At 39.9% G+C, this 21,725-nt stretch overlaps 1 protein-coding gene across 2 annotated transcripts in view; it reads right to left on the bottom strand.

Moving 5' to 3' along the window:
* Positions 1–419: 419 nt before the first annotated feature.
* The window catches only part of LPGAT1 (lysophosphatidylglycerol acyltransferase 1), a 67,495-nt gene continuing 46,189 nt past the window's right edge, over positions 420–21,725 (bottom strand). For both annotated transcript variants that reach the window (XM_075749203.1, XM_075749204.1), the window contains exons 7-9: positions 20,677–20,803; positions 9,874–9,980; positions 420–5,188 (exon numbers count right to left, since the gene is read on the bottom strand). In XM_075749203.1, the coding sequence (XP_075605318.1) occupies positions 5,037–5,188; positions 9,874–9,980; positions 20,677–20,803 (386 nt within the window). In that variant the 3' untranslated portion in view covers positions 420–5,036. The remainder of the gene's footprint in view (positions 5,189–9,873; positions 9,981–20,676; positions 20,804–21,725) is intronic.

Raw genomic sequence — 21,725 nt, forward strand, 5'->3', positions numbered from 1 at the left:
AATGGGGGCCCAGGTTCTGCTCATGGTGTGCCCTCAACTCTCAGAAATTTCAAGGGGCATCATTGCTACGCAGTGACCTGCGGGGAAACTCTGCAGCCTGAGCGCCAGCAAAGTTTCCAGCAAGTGCGGGAGTGAGCAGGGGCTGCAGGAGCTGCTTCCCCTTCCCTCCCTACTGCTCCACTCCTCCCCTTACCACTTCTGGCATCGAAACGTTTGTCTCTCCGTCCTTCCTGATGAGAGCTCTAATAAGCAATGTTATCTGTCACAAATTAACACTGCAGCTGTATAGTGAGCTGAAGTGTTTATTTGGCTATTCGTTGTGTTTACAGTAAACACAACGGGAATCGTGTATCTACTGGATATAAGACAATAAATACAACCAAAGAAAATAATCTATTAAGGATTAGAAGCACATGAAATAATCTTGAAAAAAATGAACTTTATTTTTGCCACACAAAAAAAATAATGGGAAAAGACACCTAATAATCTCCGTAGAGAAATGCTGCTTCTGGTATCTGCCTACATTTCTGAAAGACATCTTGGCTGCTGGAAAGATTTGATAAAAAAATCCAATGAAATAAATTCAGTAAAATAATTCCAAACACGATCAGCCCTTTGCAAAATCACTGAGTCGCTATACAGGCTTCTGCATCCATTTTATCATACACAACAAAAATGCAGGTAACGCTGGAGGGAAGGAGAAAAGTGGAGGTGAAAATAACTGGCATCAAGAAAACTAATTTTTATCATACAAAATGAACACTATTCTAGAATAATTTTAAGGAACTAACTGACTTTAATAGGACAGTTGTTCGGTGTATAATTAGTTCATTATCCAATGATAAAAGGTTTAACTTTAAAATGCATAGAATCTTTTTAAAGACTTCTTCTATATCACAGCCAGGTAGTCTACAGTTTTTACAGGAAAAATAAAGCTGCTGAGAAGTGTTCATAATGTATGCAGACATTTTAAACCAGAGTATGGTTTCAATGTCGCTCGTCCAATTGTTTTTTTTTAAAAAAAGTGTAAAAACTATCAAATATGCAATTTTGCAAAATAACCCTTTTATTCCATATGGCTCCATTATTTCCAACAATACAGTACCCCAGATGTAGAATTATTTTGTGTGATTGTATCAGATCACCACACAAAATCTCCAGCTGACTATCGAGAGAATGCACCCAACCCCAGACTCATGATTTGGAAATCCCAGTTTTAAAGTACCTTTGGTCCCAAAAATTTTACGTCAAGGCAAAGTGGAGCAGTTGAATCTTGTCACACACAGTGATCGGTATCTGTATTGTCTTGTACAAACAGGTGAAAAAAGCTAACAGCACTTCATGGCAGTGTCAGACAAAAAAAAGGGACATCGTTTGCAAAACAAGTGAATAATGAAGAGTACCACAGTGATCATTGTATTTTTACCGCAGTAAGAGATGCATCTTATTTTTGATGCTGGGGTTGGAGGAGGGAGAAGGAAGCTTTTAATTTTCCAGTGAGCACGGTAAATTGAAATCTCGCTTTTCAAAAATCTGATGAGAGCAACAGAAAAAAAAATGAAAATCCCTCCTGCAAGAGACATCTCTGTTGAAAAGCCTGACAGACTGTACATAAAGTACAGGAGAACCTGCAAGGAAAGCGCGCTCGCCAAAGGGCACTGAAGAAAACCCTGCGCGTTGTGAACAGGCAGGCAGTCTTCACGTAATGGGATTCGAGGAGCAGCAACGCTAAACCATTCCATCATTTCAACTGTAACAACTTGTTTATGAACAATGAAACATGGAAACATACAGATGTTTTGTGTGCAGCCCTGGCAAAGAACCATCTTTATTCGCAACACACTTCAATTGCTATGTTCTCACTTCTGTGCGCAACAGCTTTCCTTTTGCGTTTTTTTCTGTGAATTTTTCATTCTTTATCACTTTATACATTCCTCCGTTATATTCCCCCTAATTCCAAGTTACAGTCATTAACCATTTTGTAATCAACTGCACGGTTCTTTAACATCATTTTCTATCAAGTGCATTTTGAACTCTTCAGACGAGGAAGCCTGTGGATGGCGCAGCAAAACGCCCGCTACATCTGTACCGCTGGCCACCTGCCAGACGGTAGAACCGCACTGCAACTGACAGGAATTTACGTTTTACAAGCTAGCCTGCTAAGCTCCAACAGTCTTGACCAGCATGGTATTTTTAGCACAGAATTTCCTATACATTCTATACCTTTTACGTTTTTTTCCTTAGTAGAAAAACCTTTTATCCAATTTATTCTCTCTCATGAGGCAGCATTCAGGTTCGTGCTGGGAGAGTACTTCAGAGTTTCTTACCGACGGTTTCATTCCACTGTCATCTGCAGCAACTCAGCCGTAAGGAGACACGACGTCAGGCTCTCTTCACATTTTCCAGTGCAGGCAGGAAAGAAGCCCAAGACCTAATACTATTTACTCACCCTACCAAAACAACAATCAGTGCTTGAAAACAAATGTCTCGCAAAAGTAAGAACTACGGAGGAACAAACTGAAAATGAACAGGACCAGATAAATCAAATGATTATCTGAAACATTATTGCGCATTACTAATTTCTTTAGGCAGCATGTGAACACTATTGACTGCAATCCACCAGAAAAAATAAATATACTGCATTTGAAAAAGCAGTATGCTCTGACATGGAGTTCACAAGGTCTATAAAGAACAACCTCCTGATGGGAGTTACTGCTGTGCAATCTGCTTATAGAAACTTCCCTTTTTATATCACTCCAGTCTGCCCTAGCTCAAAATAAAACCAGCTGCACTATGGGCATCTCTGTGGTTCTGATCAACCCACCTGGTGGAGGACAGAAACGAGTAGCTTCTCATCTGCATTTTGCAATTTTGAGAGTCTGTATACACCCACGTGCTGCAGACCTAACCGCTTACAAGGTAACGGCGCTGGGCTGCCCCAACACCCTCCTGCAAAATGGCAGACTAAATACATTCATTCCATCAGCTGTACTTTAGCAAGAGCAACAGGAAAAAAACCTGCCAAGACTGCCTCCCTTTCAGGGCATACCTCTTTTTAAGTGGATTTTATATTACACCAGAATTCAGGTGTGTGACCGGCTGTAAAGAGCTGGATTTCGAAATAGTATCTTTCTTAAACCATGAAGCAACCACCATGCTTCGCCTCCCAGCTGCAGTGGTTCTTTGAAGTCAATGAGGGGACTCATAGGTCAGGGGAACTTACTACGGCGTAGCACTTTGCAACCATCCCACTCGGGGTAAAACTACTGCTTTGGAGGGGGATAGGGGTGGCATATTTGACTGGGTATTTTTCCATTAAGACAGGGAAATTGGCATTGCCTCGTGTTTTGCTACGCTCTTAGCTCCCCCTGCAAAGGGAACGCTGGCTAGGTTTTGTATTCTGCACACCACCCACTGTGATTCAGGTAACAGGAGAGGGAGAGAGAACGGGGATCAATATTGCTAACTCAGAGCCAAAACTACTGAGGGCTTACTTTGTTCTCAGTAAAATTACTCTGTAAAAGGCAGTATGCCAACATCTGAAGTTCTGGCTATCCTGCTTGTATTTAGAGAGATTAGTTTTATTTTAGGAACAGCTCTCTCCAATCTGTGTATAATCACATAAACATGATGCCAACTAGACCTGCCAGAAGAAAGACCGTGCATCATCGACAGCCTTTCAAAAGTATCCTATGCTACACAGCTGAAAGTGTCGTCTGTTCCAGTTTGCCTTTAAATTCAACTCATCCTTTTTCTAGTAAGATGTAAGCACAGTGGTAAGCTAATTAATACTGCCCTCCATGTAGTTATTCAGAGTATTTACCATACTCTTTTTTTTTCAGTAGAAAAAAATCTATATCCTCCTATAGATTTACGATAGCAATTATACCTATTTTTTTTTCTTTTTAAGAAACTAGTTTTTTTCTTCTATTACTCCTTAGCAAAACATGAAGATGGTTGGCATTGAATTATTTAAACTCTCCCACAAGTATATTTAGCGCTGTTGCAACTAGCGGGGAGAAAAAGGCCTCTATAAACCACTCAAAGGTCACCTTGGTTGGACTGCAGTATACAAAATACAAAGGTGGCTAAAAATCACCAGCAGCACCAGCAGACCTTCAGAAACAGCTAGAATGGCTCTGGCTTCCGACGTGCGACAAAGTTTTCCTCTATTCCCTCAGTTTTCTGTCTTTCCTTCACTGTATTTTCACCTTTAAAAGTGCATTTTGACAACTGATAATGACCGTTGAGATGCATTCTGAACAAAAAAGGGAAAATAAACCAAGTGACTTTATATTTTCCAAGTTTCCTCATAATAGGAGATACAGGTAGCACACGGAATTCGGAGAGCTGATGGTAAGACCACAGCACGGATGGGCTGATTGATTAAAGGTGGACAGCTTTTAATCACACTATGATGCTGCAATGCTTTTTTTTTTTTTTTTTTTGAGGACTGGTTCCTCACAAAACACACCTGACGCTGCATCTTATTTGGGTCTTGGTTTTAGATCAATGTGTCTAATACAACTGCTGACTGCGTAGCTGCAAAGATACCGCCACCAGCTCCACGCCAGTATCTTTGACTCCAGCACAATGAGTTGCAATAAAGTACAAGTTTGTGCAAATGAGGAATCTCTACCACACCGACGCTGTACAGACTACTGAAGAGACAAGTTGCTGAATTTTCTGAGCTCTAACTACAATGCCAAGAAATACTTGCGGTGACAGAGCTTTCTTGTCACAGACATTCTTCTACGGTGGTTGTACGATTGCACCTTTTGTCCAAATGCTGAATTTGCTTAAGTGTGGGTGAGAGTATACATTTTTAAAAATACAGACAATTCTTAAAATAATACATCATCAGGTCACTATGTTACTGATCTGCATTTTTAGTGGAGTTTAAAATTTCCCCAAAGAGAGGTAAGAGTCCGTCCAGTATTTTCCTTTACTCTTGAATATTCACATTTGCACATACGACATGATACTCATTTGCAAGAGCCTGGATTCCCATTGTGTCCTCAGGTCCCATTCCACTTTTAAAATAGGCAATGATAAAAATACTGAAAGATGCAGTACCACATACCGCCTGACAAAAATGCAAGTGATTGTATGCCGACTAGCCACAGGTTACTGAGGGTCATCTCCCGAGAAATAGCTTTTGTCTGACCCTGCAACGGAGGAAAAGCTCCTAAAAGAGAAAAGAAAACACATTTAATGCTTCCACAGCAGGAACGATAGCCTCAGCGCACGATTCTTTACCATCACTATCTGTCCCAGCAGCTGTGCCCACAAACAATGAGTTGGTTACTTCTCTATCATGCTGTTAAACTTTCAAAAGATTCTCCGGCATTATCAGTTATCTTCAAGAAAATAAGAAAACCTAACTCTTTTCTTTATTATTAAGAACAATTTTCATTTCATTTGGATATAAACTTAAACTTTAAGCATCAACTTCAAAGCATTCCTTAAAAGCAGCCATCCTCAGCCTTTGCAGGGAGGTCCGACTGTCAACTAGTTTTCTGTGTTATTTTTGAAGTTACATTAATGTCCATACGCCCAAGTGGAATGGACTCCATAGTAAACTTTACAGCTGTTTGGTAATGATTTTGTACGCTGCGAAGAAGCAGTACACATACACTCTCAACACTCTTCTTGAATATAAAGAGAAAAGTGCGTGTGTACATGTAAACAATAGTTTCCATATGTTGTTTGAACATTCCTTGGCCAGTCAGTCATATAGCCTAAGGAAGCACTGCAATCAGTTTTCCAGAAAGACTTTTTTGAAATGTCTGTTTACACGAGAAAGACTGGCAGGAGATACAGCTGACATGATTAAAAACATTCATTTCTTCTCTATTTTGACCTTTTCTGACTTACAACACTAAACTACATGTGTCTGAATACATCAGAGCTTTATGAAAGCAAATTGTTGGCATATATTTACATCAGCATATTAAATAATTTGCATTACATTTTACTGAGAGGCACAAACCCCAGGTGATATAAACCACTTTTTTGTTGTTAATCCTTAACAGTGGATATAAAAAACTCTAAATATACCAAGGAAGATGATGTACTTGCTGCAGCATTCTGGAGTCACAACCACTCACAGAAGAACAAGAGACAAATGATTCAGAGAGTAAAGATACAGCAGTGTCAATTGCAATCTTAGAAACCACACAATTTGGGCAATTAGATACCATCAGCAACTCATCTTTATGCTTCACATTTGCAATCACTGGAGGAATTGCAATCAAGCGTTTAAGACAAAGCTTTTCTTACTTTATGAATGCTCTTTAAAAAAAAAAAACAAAAACCAAAACAACCCCAAAACCCAAAAAACCCCAACTTGATACATCGCACCCTTCTCTCACTGATAGGTATTTTCACACGTGGGCAGATTTGCCACACCATTTATTCCTCAGGAATTCTCACCGCTAAGCTTTTATTTGTCCACTCTATGCTACATTTGTTCTTCCACAGCCCATTTGTTTTCCTGTACCAACACTGACCTTTGGTTTAAATAACCTTCCTTTTCCCTCAGTACCGTTAGCAACTGCCTCTTCCCCCTCTCCCAAGCCAACTCGTATCTTACAGAGAGAACGATCCTCCACATTCATAGGCGAGACAAGCCAAGCACTTTTAATCGTCCTTCACAGAAATGACGACTCCTTCCCCTTAATCATCTTAGCACCTATTGCCTGTCCCTCTTCCCAGTTCAATTCCTGTTTCTTGAAGCGGGATGATGGACCTCTGTGCAGTTTCCAGATGAGGTTTCAGATGTGGTACAATGAAAACCCTCTCCTGTTGCCTGTAGGATGACATTGCTTACTTTTTCAGTTACATCACATCATGATCAGAGTGAGTGAGGAGCGTGATGACTTCAGTGTACAATTACTCATTTCCAACTGATAAGCTCCTAGTTTATAGGTTCTTTTTAATTAGTCTCCAAGTGCTTTTGTCCTGCTAAATGTAATCTCATTTGTGTTACTGCAGTGTTGAAGGTTATCCTGCTGAAGACTTCAGAGAAATCATGAACTTGCCAATACAAGCTTTCCACTAGCTGCTAAAATAGGAGTCGTTGTGTTGCTTATACCTACAGATATTAACTGTAAATGGTTTTAATTTTATAAATGAAATGTGTAAAATGCACCTGTAAGAAAGGATGGGACAGTTTCATACTCAAATTTTAGGCTGATGCTTTTTTTTTTGGTCTAATTTTAAGAGGTCTAATATTACAGGTTTTCCCCGGCTCCATTGAAGTTCTTAATGCTGAGGAATACAGCAAAAAGGAAAAAGGTGGTTTAAGCTTTGCTTCTTCCTCTTCCCCAATAAAAATATGCCAAAAGAATGTATCCCTACCAATGAGATTGTCAATGCAAACTTTTAAAGTTTCACATAGGATTAAATGTTAGTCCAGTTTTAGGAAGTAAGCTTAATGAACTGAGACAAGTTCCTAAGCAGTATGTATTTAAAAAAAAAAATCAAATCAAACTGCTGAAACAGCCCTAAGTCTTAAAACTGCACCAACTTGAGACAACACAACACGTCCATGCAAAGGTAGCTCTTGAGCAACTGCAGGGACTCCCCTCACATTAGGCCTCAGGACTTTTCCAAGGAGCTTCCAAAAACTGTAACAGCACTTTTGCAGTAAGCCACCAAAAGCAAGTTCTCAAGTGGAGAGAGATGGTATAAATGGTAATAACTTTAAATTATGCTAATTTATGCCAAATAAGCTCCTATGTCATAGCATTTACATTTAAAACATGTCTTATTAATTCATACTGATTACATTGGCAAATTATAACCAATTATCCTATTTTGGAAGCACATTTCAATAAATAAATCTGATTATATTCATTATCCTGTCTGAAATTCAGGTCTAGTGAGATACTTGACTTACTTTAATAGTATTTGTGAAATAATCATAGAATCATAGAATCACAGAATGGGTTGGGTTGGAAGGGACCTTAAAGATCACCCAGTTCCAACCCCCCGGCTGTGGGCAGGGACACCCTGCACTAGACCACATTGCCCAAAACCTCATCCAACCTGGTCTTAAATACTTCCAGGGATGGGGCATCCACAGCCTCTCTGGGCAACCTGTTCCAGTGCCTCACCACTCTAACAGTAAAGAATTTCTTTCTAACACCTAATCTAAATCGACCCTCCTTCAGCTTAAACCCATTACCCCTTGTCCTGTCACTACACTCCTTGATAAACAGTCCCTCTCCAGCTTTCCTGTAGGCCCCTTCAGGTACTGGTAAGCTGCAATTAGATCTCCCTGGAGCCGCCTTTTCTCCAGGCTGAACAACCCCAACTCTCTCAGCCTGTCCTCACAGGAGAGGTGCTCCAATATGTCTCAATAACAATAATTCCTTACCTCCTATTGACTACACCTGTAGTTTTAAATAGATTCACAAACTTATCTGTCTAATAAAGTCCAATATAGGCATTTGGATGGCATTTATATAGCAGGGTCTGACTTTTGCCATCAGTGATGGATGAGTGACAGCAGTATTTCATAAAGCAAAATCCAACTCTGGGTTGTTAAAGAATTCTATTAATCTTTTTAAGCACTACTATTGATAAATTAAGCAGTCAAATCCAAAATAAAGCTGTCTTTGCAATAGATCATCTAATAGAAGTAAAGTCTTTGTTTAACATAGTCACTCTGGAATACTAAACTCAAGTTGATTCAAGGCACCAAGTATTTTTCTCCCCCTCAACAACTGTGCTACTTGCTAATGAAGAGATTCTTCAGAGACAAGCTGCATTATTTCATACGGAGTCTTCCTACACAGTCTATGTTTGATAAACTTCCTTTCCGGTATGTCTAAATAAACCACTAGTTCTTCCTCTCTGGATTTTCTTTTTTTTTTTTTATTTTTTTATTTTGATGAATTCCTCTGTTTTGTATTCTGAATGCAGACACACACGCACACACCTGCTGGAAGGCAAATGACACACTTCTGTACCACCAACTGGATGGAAAAAAAGAGCCTTGAGGAATCACCTCTAGAGCTATCATTTCATAGTAGTTACCTGATATTTTAAATTATGTGTTTGCCAGTATCCCTTCAGTAACATTATTAATGCCCTAAATTTATTTAGATTCCTCTGATTGATTAGCACTGAAATTATGTTATGGTGGAAGGTATCCTCAGTACCTCGCAGTAAGGAGGCCAGTTCTGACAGCTCAGAGCTGCAGATCAGGACTCCAGGGACTTTATGCTCTGTAATTCTAACAGATCCTCCCTATCATAGCATCTTTCTGGTTAGCTTAAGAGGAACAGAAGAGGACTATGGGTTTGGATTAGACCTGCAGACTCCTTAGATTCGTTTTCTCTAACAGTACAAGCACCAGAGGAACATGCTAAATAGCCACAATAAGCAGATAAAATGACCTGCCTCATGTAAGAGTCTTATTTAATCCCTTTTAGTCAAGAACTTGTTCATTTTAAATCCTGAAGGCTTTATATCCCCTCCGAACTGAACATGAGCTCTGAATACTTTTAGTATGCGTGTAAATGTTCACTACCTCTCTGAATCTTGCTACATTATTCCAGTCAATGAAATCCCATGGCGGCAGGTTTCACCACTGAACTGTATCTTATCGCAGAAAAAAGAGGATTTCCTTAGATCCGTTTTGAATGTGCCAGCTTCCAAACACCACCCCTATTCTAATGTTACCCAGGTAATTTACCTTTCCTAGATCATTTTTTATCATACTTTTTTGCCAAATAAAAAGTATTGATAATTATATCTACGGTATTCATGTGAAGAATATACACGTGTTCTTAAAACATTTTGAGATCCTGGTAGACAAAGACATTAACAAAGCACAGCTCTCTCTGCTAGATATCATCCTACCTGTTTCGTAGAAATGTGTCAAGAGATCCTCCTTTTCAATGAATCGTTGATATAGCCAGTGTGCAAGAGCTTCAGGCTCTGCAGGTACATCTTTAACGGGAAAAATCCTACAAAAGAAACAGAAATTAAAGCCAGGAATTCTCTAGGCAAAGAACAAAACTCTTCCCTTCTGCCCCAGCCCACCCCAAAACATCGAGAACCAGAGTTTGGTATCAGTCTAACTGCAGGGTTCATTCTCTCTCTGATTCACAGATCACATAAGCATTAAGGACACAAACTGGAATATTCCAGGTTATCAGCCATACGCACACACAAGACAGGCATTACTAGCTTCTAGTAAATGCTGCACGACAGCATTTGATAAAAGCTATTAAGTTGCTAAGTTGTTTTTTTTTTAAATAGAATACCACCACACTATATTACTATCCTTAAAAAAATACAAACCAAGAAGCAATGATGTTTATGCATTGAAACAGAAAGAAATAAAAGACTGAGAAGGTTCATCCACCATTTCAAAGAAACAGTTCAACAGACAGAAGCTACGTAACAACATCACTAAGTACCAAAAGCCCTCCCTTCTGTATCCCAGAAAACGAGTCCTCTGTGCTTTTCAAAGGATATCAGCATCTTTGTCTGAAATTTCTAAACGTAGGTTTTACACTGAAAACTGACCATGTAAGTAAGTGTACCCAAATACTGCTACTCTGTTTTAAAACTCCAATGGAAGAATCACTAATGTTTCGGTACTTTGACGCAGAACTCTAGGTCTACTATAGGGCAGGGATATCCAGGGCAGAACTCACTGATACATGTACATACCAAAACCCTCAAATAACCCACCATACTCACTGGATTTTTTTCAAAATAGAATTTCAAGTCTTATAGTAATTGTGAAATCTCCTCAGCAGACCCTAAGTGCCTTTTGATATATACAAGAACTTATATATCCACTGTGTTTCACTGGGAGGCCAAGGCAGAAGAGATCTGTGTATCAGGCTAGCCTAGAAAATTCATACTCTGAAACGTAAGACCTTTACTGTAGGTTTCTCTTTTCAGGTGAGCTCTCGATTTACCGTCATCTACGTCACGCTTCTATTTTCATTAGTGGATTTTTCATTTCTTTTTGAACATGGTCTTGATTGATTATACTGAAAAGAATTCTAAGTAACATCACAATCACGTGGGAAGTGTCTGAAGAGATATGGGAATGTCAGACTACAGAAGTAAGACACTTATGAAGAATGCTTTTGTTGCTGTTACTGTTTTCAACATTTTTGCTTGCTTTGTTAGCAAGTCATTTGTATCTTTTCCTTTCAGTTTGATGCGTGGAAAAATAAGCTGTAAGTGGACGAGAAAAGCAGCAAAGCATTGCTCTAATGAGTGAATTAAAAATAATGGTGCTTCGGTATACAGAGATAACTTCAATATAAGATGATGAACAATTTTATTTTCCAACTATGGCATCAACTCAGATATTTCTGGAGCCTTTTTACCAATTCTACCTATGTCTTTCTCACACTGCGGAGTCCTCTGTGCTCTAGTCTCAGTAACCAGAAATTAGCAACTGTTAACTCAGGTAAAATACAGTTTGAAGAGAAGTCTTTGGCCAAAGACAAATACTACAAACTAGGTGGTGGTCCCATAAAGAGCTCAAGTCCTTAGTGTGCATATTAAGAGCAATGGCAAAGACCGGTAAAAAGAACTATTTTATCGTGAAGCCCAGACATTGCACAGCAGATTAAAATTAAACCACGTAGAGGCAAGTAAAAGACACCTCCCCAGGGAAAGGGCTGGTTTTGTTGCGGGTATAACACCAAGACAGACTTATTATCTGTCCCCAAACACAACTGAGTTGCCAAGCACTATTTTTACTGTCTTCTGCCTATCTGCTGTGAAGAGATAAAAGGACTCAGCAACGGACTATTGTGTTTCACAGTATATTTCTGAAGGACAGATGCTTGCTTACGCAAGTCTGAAGATGGTTCAGAACTAGCAGAACGCATGTGTGGGCTCAGGACAGAAGTCTAGGATTACCTGGCCTCATGTGCAGTTTCCATTGTAAACTGCAGATACTCCTCACTCTACAACTCAATAACTTAGTTATGCCCGGTATTTTTCCAAAAATGTACCTACTAGTGTGAAAACATTATCACAAGAGCTTACAAGATACACATTAGAAACAATTTATGAGCTGGCACGTTAATGGATTTGCAAAGTAGCATAAGTGATCCCAATGTTGTGAGAGGCTAATGGAACACAGCATACCACTTTCCTGCTTGAATCCATCCAGGCTCTTGTATGAATCAATACAGCACCAGAATATTTGAATCTCAGGATATAAACTCCACTTTTAAGAGTTTAAGAAGTGATCATTGTTACATCCATTTTGAATGAATATTAATGCAGAGTGGAAAACAACTGGTTTTTCAATAATGCTACACTGGCTGTCACTATTTAGCAATTGTAAGTGCTAGTGTATTTAGAAGTGTTTTCAAACGCATTTTTAAATTATCCAGAGTTATTTTTACAAGTGGAACTTTTTATTAATAACTTAGATAAATTAGAGATGAAATGTTTAGAAAAAAAATCTTAAACTGTGGAACAAGCCCTTCCTGTACTAGATAAGGCAAAGCTAAACCCTGTATTTATACTAAACGTACTGCCACTATCATCATTCTCTGCCTATTAGATGGCTCAGCTGGCATCTGTGTTTTAAAAGAACATCCTCTTTAAGGAGACTTAAAGTCTGAGAATGTCTGATGTTACAAAACTCTCTACGCAGACGATCCAAACGGCTGAAAGCCATTGCTCTAACTGGAGCAGGGTCATTCTCAACATCAGCTGCAAGGTCTGCCAGGTCTAGCGTTGAAAGAGGCAGGAAATAGTTTCTTCTTTTCCATGAGGTATGTAAACATTGTCAACGTGGTCCAGCATGAACATCATCTTGGCTCTACCCCACCTTTGTGCTTCCAGCATCAGGAATGCCACTAACAGCAAACAGTTTGCTGATCTCCTCAGGAAAATAAAGTGTTACAGAATCACAGACTGGTAGGGGTTAGAAGGGACCTCTAGAGATCATCTAGTCCAACCCCGCTGCTAAAGCAGGGTCACCCAGAGCACGTTGCACAGGATCACATCCAGGCAGGTACTGAGTATCTCCAGAGAACGAGACTCCACAACCTCTCTGGGCAGCCTGTTCCAGAGCTTGGTTACCCTCACAGTGAAGAAGTTTTTCCCTCATATTCAGATGGAACTTGCAGTGTTCCACTTTGTGCCCATTGCCCCTTGTCCTGTTGCTGGGCACCACTGAAAAGAGTCTGGCCCCTTCCTCTAGACATCCACCCTTTAGATATTTCTAAGTATTGATCAGATCCCCTCTCAGTCTTCTCTAGACTGAACAGACCCAGCTCTCTCAACCTTTCCTCATGAGAGATGCTCAAGTCCCTTAATCATCTTTGTACCCCTCTGCTGGACTCTCTCCAGTAGTTCTCCGCCTTTCTCAAACTGGGGAGCCCAGAACTGGACACAATATTCAGATGTGTCCTCCCCAGGGCAGAGTAGAGGGGGAGGATAACCTCCCTTGACCTGTTGGCCACACTCTTCTGAATGCACCCCAGGATACCATTGGCCGCCTTGGCCACAAGGGCACATTGCTGGCTCATGAAGAGCTTGCTGTCCACCAGGACTCCCACGTCCTTCTCCGCAGCGCCGCTTCCCAGCAGGTCAACCCCTAACCTGTACTGGTGCTTGGGGTTATTCCTCCCTAGCTGCAGGACCCTACACTTGCCCTTGTTGAATTTCATTTGGTTCCTCTCCGCCCAACTTTCTAGTCTGTCCAGATCTCACTGCATGGCAGCACAGCCTTCTGGTGTGTTGGCCACTCCTCCCAGTTTTGTATCATCAGCAAATTTGCTGAGAGTACACTCTGTCCCCTCATCCAGGTCATTACCACCACATAAAACTGTCCTGACAATGAACAAGGTCAACATGTAATTTCTGAAGCTTCTAAATTCTCTTGGGCGCTTGAATCTTTCTAGCTTTTGGACAAAACTAACCTCACATTGCATGAAAAGAGTGTCTTTGTTCCTGGTGTGGCAAACAAGGAATTTAATAGCCCTGGATAAAATAATTTGACCAAAAAATTCAAGCGGAATGGAAATACCTCCTCCTTTCACTTCTCATCAAGGGAACAGCTGCTTTGCTGTCATCAGAGGGAGGTAGGGAGGGGGCTAAACTTCCATAAAAGCAGTGCCACCACAGGCTGCACCCTGAGAAGTTAAAAGTTGTGGTGGAAGTAAAGATGTACTCCAATGGGAATCTGCAAAGCTGTCTCAGTAACAAAGCACTATCTTTGGAGGTGACCTATCCGCAGCTGCAAGGTGACAACAGCCACGGGACACTCCACGTAGCTGACTGAGGGACGTCAACTTTCTTAAACCACTACACAAATGTGTTTCTATGTCCCAAACCAGAATATACTAGTATAACAACAGTCCAGGAAAGAAGAAAAGATTTTTAAAAAAGGAGATGTAACGGCCAAAGACATGTTGGCATAAGTAAGAATTTGTGGAGACTTAACCTACTAAGAGGTCGTTTCTCGAACAACCCCAAATAATTTTCAGAAATACAGCATTTTCAGAAACATTTGATCTCTGTTAAATGGTCCTTACTGGAGAAACAATCTCTAATTCTGTATTAAAATGCTGAAGTTCATAGATACCACCTTGAAGTACTAATTGTCATTCATCATCTGTCCTACCCTGAATTAAAAGTTCTTTAGTGCCCCTACACCTTCTAAATCATAATATTATTTACTGTTTCAATGACTCTTTAAATAAACTCAGCATGATGGAGGTTGTTGGTCAATCTCAGGCATGACCAAAAATAAGTTACTTGTGTAAAAAAAGCATATTAAAATATATTGCCAAACTGGATGCCCTTCATAGACATTTCTGCAAAACTCATTCAGCAACCACAATGTATTCAGTCTTATTTATAGCTAGAAGGCTGGGTTATTTCAATAAATCTGTATCAATGTAGACACAGAAAAAGAACTTCCTCAGTAGATGAAAGCTCGTTTCAACAGTAGCACAGTACAAAAACCAGTACAAGAAAGAAAGGTGACATAGTACTCATCCGCATTATGGCACAAAGATAGCTGAGTTAGCTGGAAATAGCGTGGTGCTCTCATGCAGCATAAACGCAGCCATCCTCTGCGGTGGAGGCGACTACGGCCGGCTCTGAATTCAGGGCCTCTACCCCGCAACCACTATCGCACAGTGCGAAAGCAGCTGGTCATACAAGGGTACGACCCAGCGGGAAGCTAATGCAAAAAAACCCCAACCCCATGCCATTCTTAACCGAGGGGAAGCTAAGCATCAAACTAACTTCATATCCAGGGGTTTTTCAGGTTTTAACTCTTGGGTTTTCACAACAGAACTGCAACACAGGGGACATCTTACTACTAGAGAAATTTGGAGACCAGCTGAGAAACACCAAGTCAGTTAGACTAAAGAAGTGACTGGTGTAAGAAGAAAAGAAATAATCCCAAAACTCAACTCACTGTGAGGAAATGGTGGGAGCTGAGAAGAGCAGCCAGCATGCAGTTTTGCTACACAGACACCAAATCACTCAGCTTACTTTTTCTGAGTCTAACTGCAGTGAATCTGGATTTATGGTCAACGCACATCACAAAATGACCCAAGCGTAAAGCTAAACCATTCTGAGAAGAGAAAACAAACCTTTTCAACAGACTCATTAAAAGGCAAGTCTCATAGTGATGCCTCTAGTTAAAGATGCCTTGCACCTTCCAGCCTTTTTTTTTTTTTTTTTTTTGTGTGCTTACTGCTTTAACAGATGGGTTGAAATTTCCCCCCCAAACAAAACCAGAGCCATTTGACCTGGAAGAAGTTAATTAGATATTTTGAGTATTATGTTTCAGAGAGCAAAGCCAGTGTTTCAGCACTTTCCAATGAGTTTGGAGACAAGTGTGTCGCGGTCAAAAAATTATTTGATAGTTACAAGGGTAAGTTCTCACACCTTTGTGTTTTCAAGAATTTGACATTTGGTAATTGTCCTTTTTCCTAGGGAAATGTCTTTTGATATCTTGTAGAAAATCAGGCCATAGCTTAGCCTAATTATGAACTTCTGAAAAATATGTCATTTGTACAGAAAACTGAAGTTTGAAAAGCAATCAACTCATTATCAAAATTGAGCTTTCAAACAAAAAAAGATTACTGGGTTAAACTGAACCTTCTCTGCCATTTCCATCAGCTAGAAAAGCATCTGAAAACGAAAAAAAAACCCATAAGGCTGGTTGCTTTGTCCTCTACACTCCTCTGTTGCTCGCTAAGTAGAATGAAAAAGAAATAATCCTGCAGTAAAAGGGCAGGCTATAAGAAAAGGAAAACACTAGATTTCAAAGACTGTAAGGGAGACAGGTTGAAAAGACCAACTGAGTGACCAGAACAAAAGAGGCTCTGCAGTCTCCTCTGCTCCAGTTCGAGTAGCACAGAAAATGTTGGGTTTTTTTACCCCACTGCTGTCATGCATCAATTCCTTACTCTGAACTACTATAAAAAGGGGAAAAGCATGTTTAAATCCTGATTCTCTTTTCATACAGTAGAGAGGGCATCTGGTTAAAACTATTCTCTACTTTTTTCCAAAGGGTGGGGGGTTTTTGGTGGGGTTTTTGCTATAACTCAGTTAAAAGAAATTATGAGAAACTAGTGCGCTAGAGCATACAGACTCATGCAGAACTTTCTCTCTCCCCAGCTGTTTAAAAATTACCCTTAAAATTTATTTCAAATGTAATCTCCTCAGACATTCCAAATTACAAACAACGAGCAAAACTTTATTGCACTAAATGAAGGAAAAGGGGGGAAATACCAACAGTCCTTAAATAACACATTTCCTTAAAATTTCAGAGGACATCTATGTCAAACACAGAAAAGCAAAACCACCTCTGACATTTTCCATCTTTGGAAGACATTTCTGATATTTCCATCTTGTTAAGGATGAAGTCTACTTTGCGTTGGGTTTTCCTTTGCTGAGTTTGTTTCACAGAGTTAAAGAAATGCACCAGCTTTACATCGGACATCTCAGGGCTCAACACAGCACAGGCCTTTTCAAACCTCACTTGTTGATTTAATCCTTGCCTACACTCTTAAGGACAAAGAGTAGTTAATAGCCAATTGTTATCAAAATTAAGAATTGCTGAGGAACCACCTCAAATTTGTGACCTGCAGAATAAACGCTGCCATTCCCAGGTGACAACCCCAGATACTCTAATGGCTCTGTTACAGCAATGTTTTGGTCTCCACGTGGAAGATGAACTTCAAGAAGAGGTTTAGGTTTCCTGGTCAAGCCATATCGCTACACAGGTCTGGTGTATCATCCTTCGCCCCACAGCTTGACCAGCTCTCAGCGAGCAACACTGCACAAAAACCTCCCAGGACACTATTCAGCACATTAAAAGGACACATTGGGGACAAGAGGAAGGAGGTTGACATGGCAAGGATCAGCTAGCTGGTCACAGAGTACAGCTGTTTGTACCATGCGCTGTTTTACCAGTTTAAAGGGTTTTGGTGTTTTTTTCCAGAACTGCTCCTGATTAAGATCTGACACAGAAACAGGCAGGAAGCACCACTGGATTTTCAGACAAGTGAGGACACGACCTAGGAGGCACACATGCAAAGCTCCTGAGAGACAGTTTTCCACTGACCATACCTACAATTTCAAAAACAAGCTCTAAGAAATTGATGCCAGCCCACTGGGCTTCAATTATCCGGCTTCCCAATCCTAGAGAAGGCTCAATAAAGTGATAGCAGAGTTGTAAGGTTTTCTTTAACACCAGAAACCCTCTAGGAGAAAATGGTTGTTCCCTACTCTTCCCTGTCTGCCACCCCCAGTTTCCCAGGCATGTACTCTGTCTTCACAGGTTCTCAGTGGTACCAACAACTCATCAATACATGATTTAAAGTTGTCAAAACCCTGAGGGTGCCCATCACATTACAGCATTCTGCTAAAAAAAAAAATCCCTAATGAGTAAAGTCAGATGATCTGGGGAAAAAAAAGAATTAAAAAAAATCAGTTGCCCTGAAGGGAATCCAACAGGAAAATTTCTGTATAAGCAATAGAAAGGGATGATGCAACATGAGTGAATTAATGCACACATGCTGTTCAGTTGCTCTCTGCTAATCCTGCCATGGATAAATATATCCTTCACATAAAGCAGAAAAATATTTTTAAAGCCACATAAAAACATCTTAAAAAAATTTTATTGTCAAAACCACTGAAAGTGAAAATTCACTGTATTCATTCCAATCTACAGCTCTAATTCCAGATACATTAAAAGGTCTTAGCATATAATAGCTAGATGATACGCTAAATCTAGAAAAAAGGATACAAAAGCAATATAACTTTTTTGGTATAGAATTATTCTGGGTAGTCAAAGAGAAGAGTTGCCGAAGGACCTGACAGTAGTTGCACAGGAAATTAAACATCAGTAAATGCAAGGCAATGAACACTGGGGAAGAAAAAAGCACCAGCAACTACAGACACACTGCCACAGGCCCTACAATTAGCTACGATTGCCCTAGCAAGCGATCCTGAAATCACTGCGGGGGATTCAGGATGTCAATCAACTCCCAAACTAGTTATAGCAGAACCAGAGAAGGTGCAGACAAAAGTAACAAGGTAATCAGGGAAAGGCATTGTGTAAGGAGACACCAAATAGATGAAGTCTCCTTGCACTGGGAGGGGGCAGGGACAGCTAAGGCAGGACATGAGGAAGCTCTGTGAAAAATCACAGGTCATGGAGAGCATCACTGAGGAATGATTCATCCACCACTGGCAGGACATCGGAACCAGGATGCACCCACTGAAGGCATCAGGTGGAGAACACAGGCAAAAAGGAAGTGGTCCCATCTGCCACGCTCAAGAACAGCTACACGTTGTGTCACCGGAAATTGTAAAAGTCTAAGTAGAAGCAGGTTAAAAAATGGTATTAAACAAGTTCATGAAGGCCAGGTCCATCAGCACCTATCAAAAGAGTGATCCAGATGTGACGCCTGCTCAGAACATGTTCCAGCCACCGCGTGTTTACGTGCAGAGGGATGACGTGTGGGCTGCCTTCCTGCGTCTTTGCTGCTGCTGCTCGCCGTCAGAGCCAGGGTACCTTGTTCAATGCGTCTTTAAGAATTGCTACTTTGCATCCCACTAAAGCCCTTACGGTCCAGAGACCACGTGCCTAAACCTGCTGTGCCAGCTGAAGAATTACCAGGACTGGAGAGTTAGCCAAAGCTCCAGTTAAAACCAAGACACTCAGTTCTTATTTCAGAGGTATTACATCCAGCTCTCAGCCTTCAGAGACATGCTGCTGCATCTGTTTCCATTTGGGACATACTTCAAATGTTTTTACAGGGTCAGCCATAACAACTCGAGGTTATTAAAAAAAAATTAAAAAAAAAAAAAATTAAGAGGCTTGCCCCTGTCTACTAAAACACTAAACCAGTAATTTAGACCCTCAGGAAGACAACAAACCTACACCCAACAACAAACATTTTCTAATATTTTTTTCTTAGACTTTTAGTACTACAAGAACGGCAGCATTCAAGTTCAATGCCAGGAAGGTTACATCATCTTTATGGTCATGCTCAAAAATAGGGTTTGAATACACACGTTTAAAAGCAGGAAGTTAATTCAACTTAGGATAACTTTCTCTCTTTTTTAAAGGAAGTATTTTTGGAAATACTCTTTAGTAAAATTCTAAATACATTCAACTTGCAATTACCCCAGGGATCTGAGAGAGTACTAAGGTGACCTGAATAAAGCACAATAGATATTATGATATCTTAGATAAATTAGGGTGTAAGTATGTTCACCTTCGGAAAAACTTGAAGGCAGATTCTATAAAAAGCAGGGACAGATTTAAACATGACTGTGGAAAGGAGCTCCAGTGAGCAGCCTGTACTCTGCATCACACAACACTGACAGAGCAGTGATGCTGGAGAAGGTCATTCCCAGTTAAACTGCCACCCATGGGATCCACACATGGCTATCTGAAAGTCTACTGAAAGTCTAAAAGCTCCCCAAATCAGTAAAAGGGAATTAAGACAAAATAATGCAATTTTGGGATAAAATGTGATCAACTTATTTGGTATAGGAAGGGTGTTAAAATATTTCTGGAGATTTCAAACTTGCAATTAACTGCAAACCAAAAGCAAAATGCAACTTCTGTCTCCATTAGTTTAGGTCTTGAGACAAAGAACTGCTGAGGTGAAAAGTTTTAATAGTATCCCATCCTACGTGTCTATGAGATTTGCTACTATTTCCAGAGTGTTGCTCTGTTCAACTATTAAGAGTATACTTTGAGTGAAAAAGCTGACATTTCTTTGTCAGAAAGTTGAATACAATATATAATTATCTCTCAGGAAATCTGTTATTTAATAACACAGTGTTTTTTACTTAGAAAAAAATTTTAAAAATCAAGTTGGGTTTACCAGCACCTTAACGTTAAAGTGGAAAAGATGACCTAACCATCAAATACATTCCCCATAACTATATTCAGCCACAGGACATTAGTAAAAAACTTCAATGTGCTCAGATATGGAATGGTCACTGAACTTTTCAAAAGAAAACTGTGTTGTGTTCAGATAATAGGAGTTGCCCACCTGTATGAGACGTACATACAAAAGACATTGCTACTTATTTCCCATATCCTGAAACATGATGTTACTAATTTGTGAATACTTGTTTTTCAGTATTTTAGTTCAATGTAAGAGTAGAAGGTTTATTTCCTACCTGTAATGTACATGTGTAACTGTTGGTTGTCGGTAGCCAAGAATCCAAGTTTGGATGTCTATAGGTTCACCTTTGGGATACGCAATGGTTGTATCTATCACCCACTGGAGGCCTTTTGATTTGCTCTCTAGGAAGAAAAAGAAATATGGTATTGAAAGTAATCAGAAAGTGCATGTCACTTATTTGACAGTTACTCCATTTTTATACTGCTTCATGAGGTATGAGGCACAAATAAAATAAGGCAGCTAAAAATCACATCCAGATTTCATTACTGAGCACAGAAATACTCTTAAAAACTTCAGCTAGACCAGGATTTTATTTTCATGGTTACTTTTGTTGTTCTTACATATTGTAGTACACAGAATAGAACAAGTTCACTCACTGAGTGTGAGTATAGTCACATAACACGTTGACCAAATGTTAGGTGCTTCCCCCCACTCACCAAAAGGAAAATGTAAAAAAAAAAAATTAAAAAATCCAACTTTCTTGGTCTGTGCTTTAAGCACATTTACAACTGGGCCTTCATAAGTGCTTGTAGTTGCAGCTCCCTGATGAAGCAACAGACATGCAGATCCATCAAAAGGTTCTTAAAAATCTGAATTACAGGAAAAAGAGGAAATACACCACTTCTTGTATTAAAGACAAGAAAGCAATGCATGGAAGAGTTTTTCCAACAGAGAACAGATTGCATCCACAAGGTCCCAGAAAGACTGATACCAATACATGTTCATATGCTGCTCAGCATATTTAGAAACTGAAAAAAGGATCAAAGGAGGTGAAAATATTCACTATGAAGATTATTCAGGAGAGTCAAATTTAAACCTGAACATAGTTTACTACCAGCAATAGTCAAGGTCAGGTATCAACCTAGCCATGACCTCTCTCTGGCATGTCTTGAATTCACAGGTCTGCAGAAGAAGGAGAGCAGCATATCTGGAAAGCAAACCAAGGAGGGGCACATTGCCAAGATGGCACTTTGAGTTTAGCTTGGCGATTTTATAGTTACTCTGTGGGAACTGAAGCTGCCTTGTATCTGAGGTCATGTTATG

This window comes from Balearica regulorum, chromosome 3 (assembly GCF_011004875.1).
Source record: "Balearica regulorum gibbericeps isolate bBalReg1 chromosome 3, bBalReg1.pri, whole genome shotgun sequence".
NCBI classification, from domain to species: Eukaryota; Metazoa; Chordata; class Aves; order Gruiformes; family Gruidae; genus Balearica; species Balearica regulorum.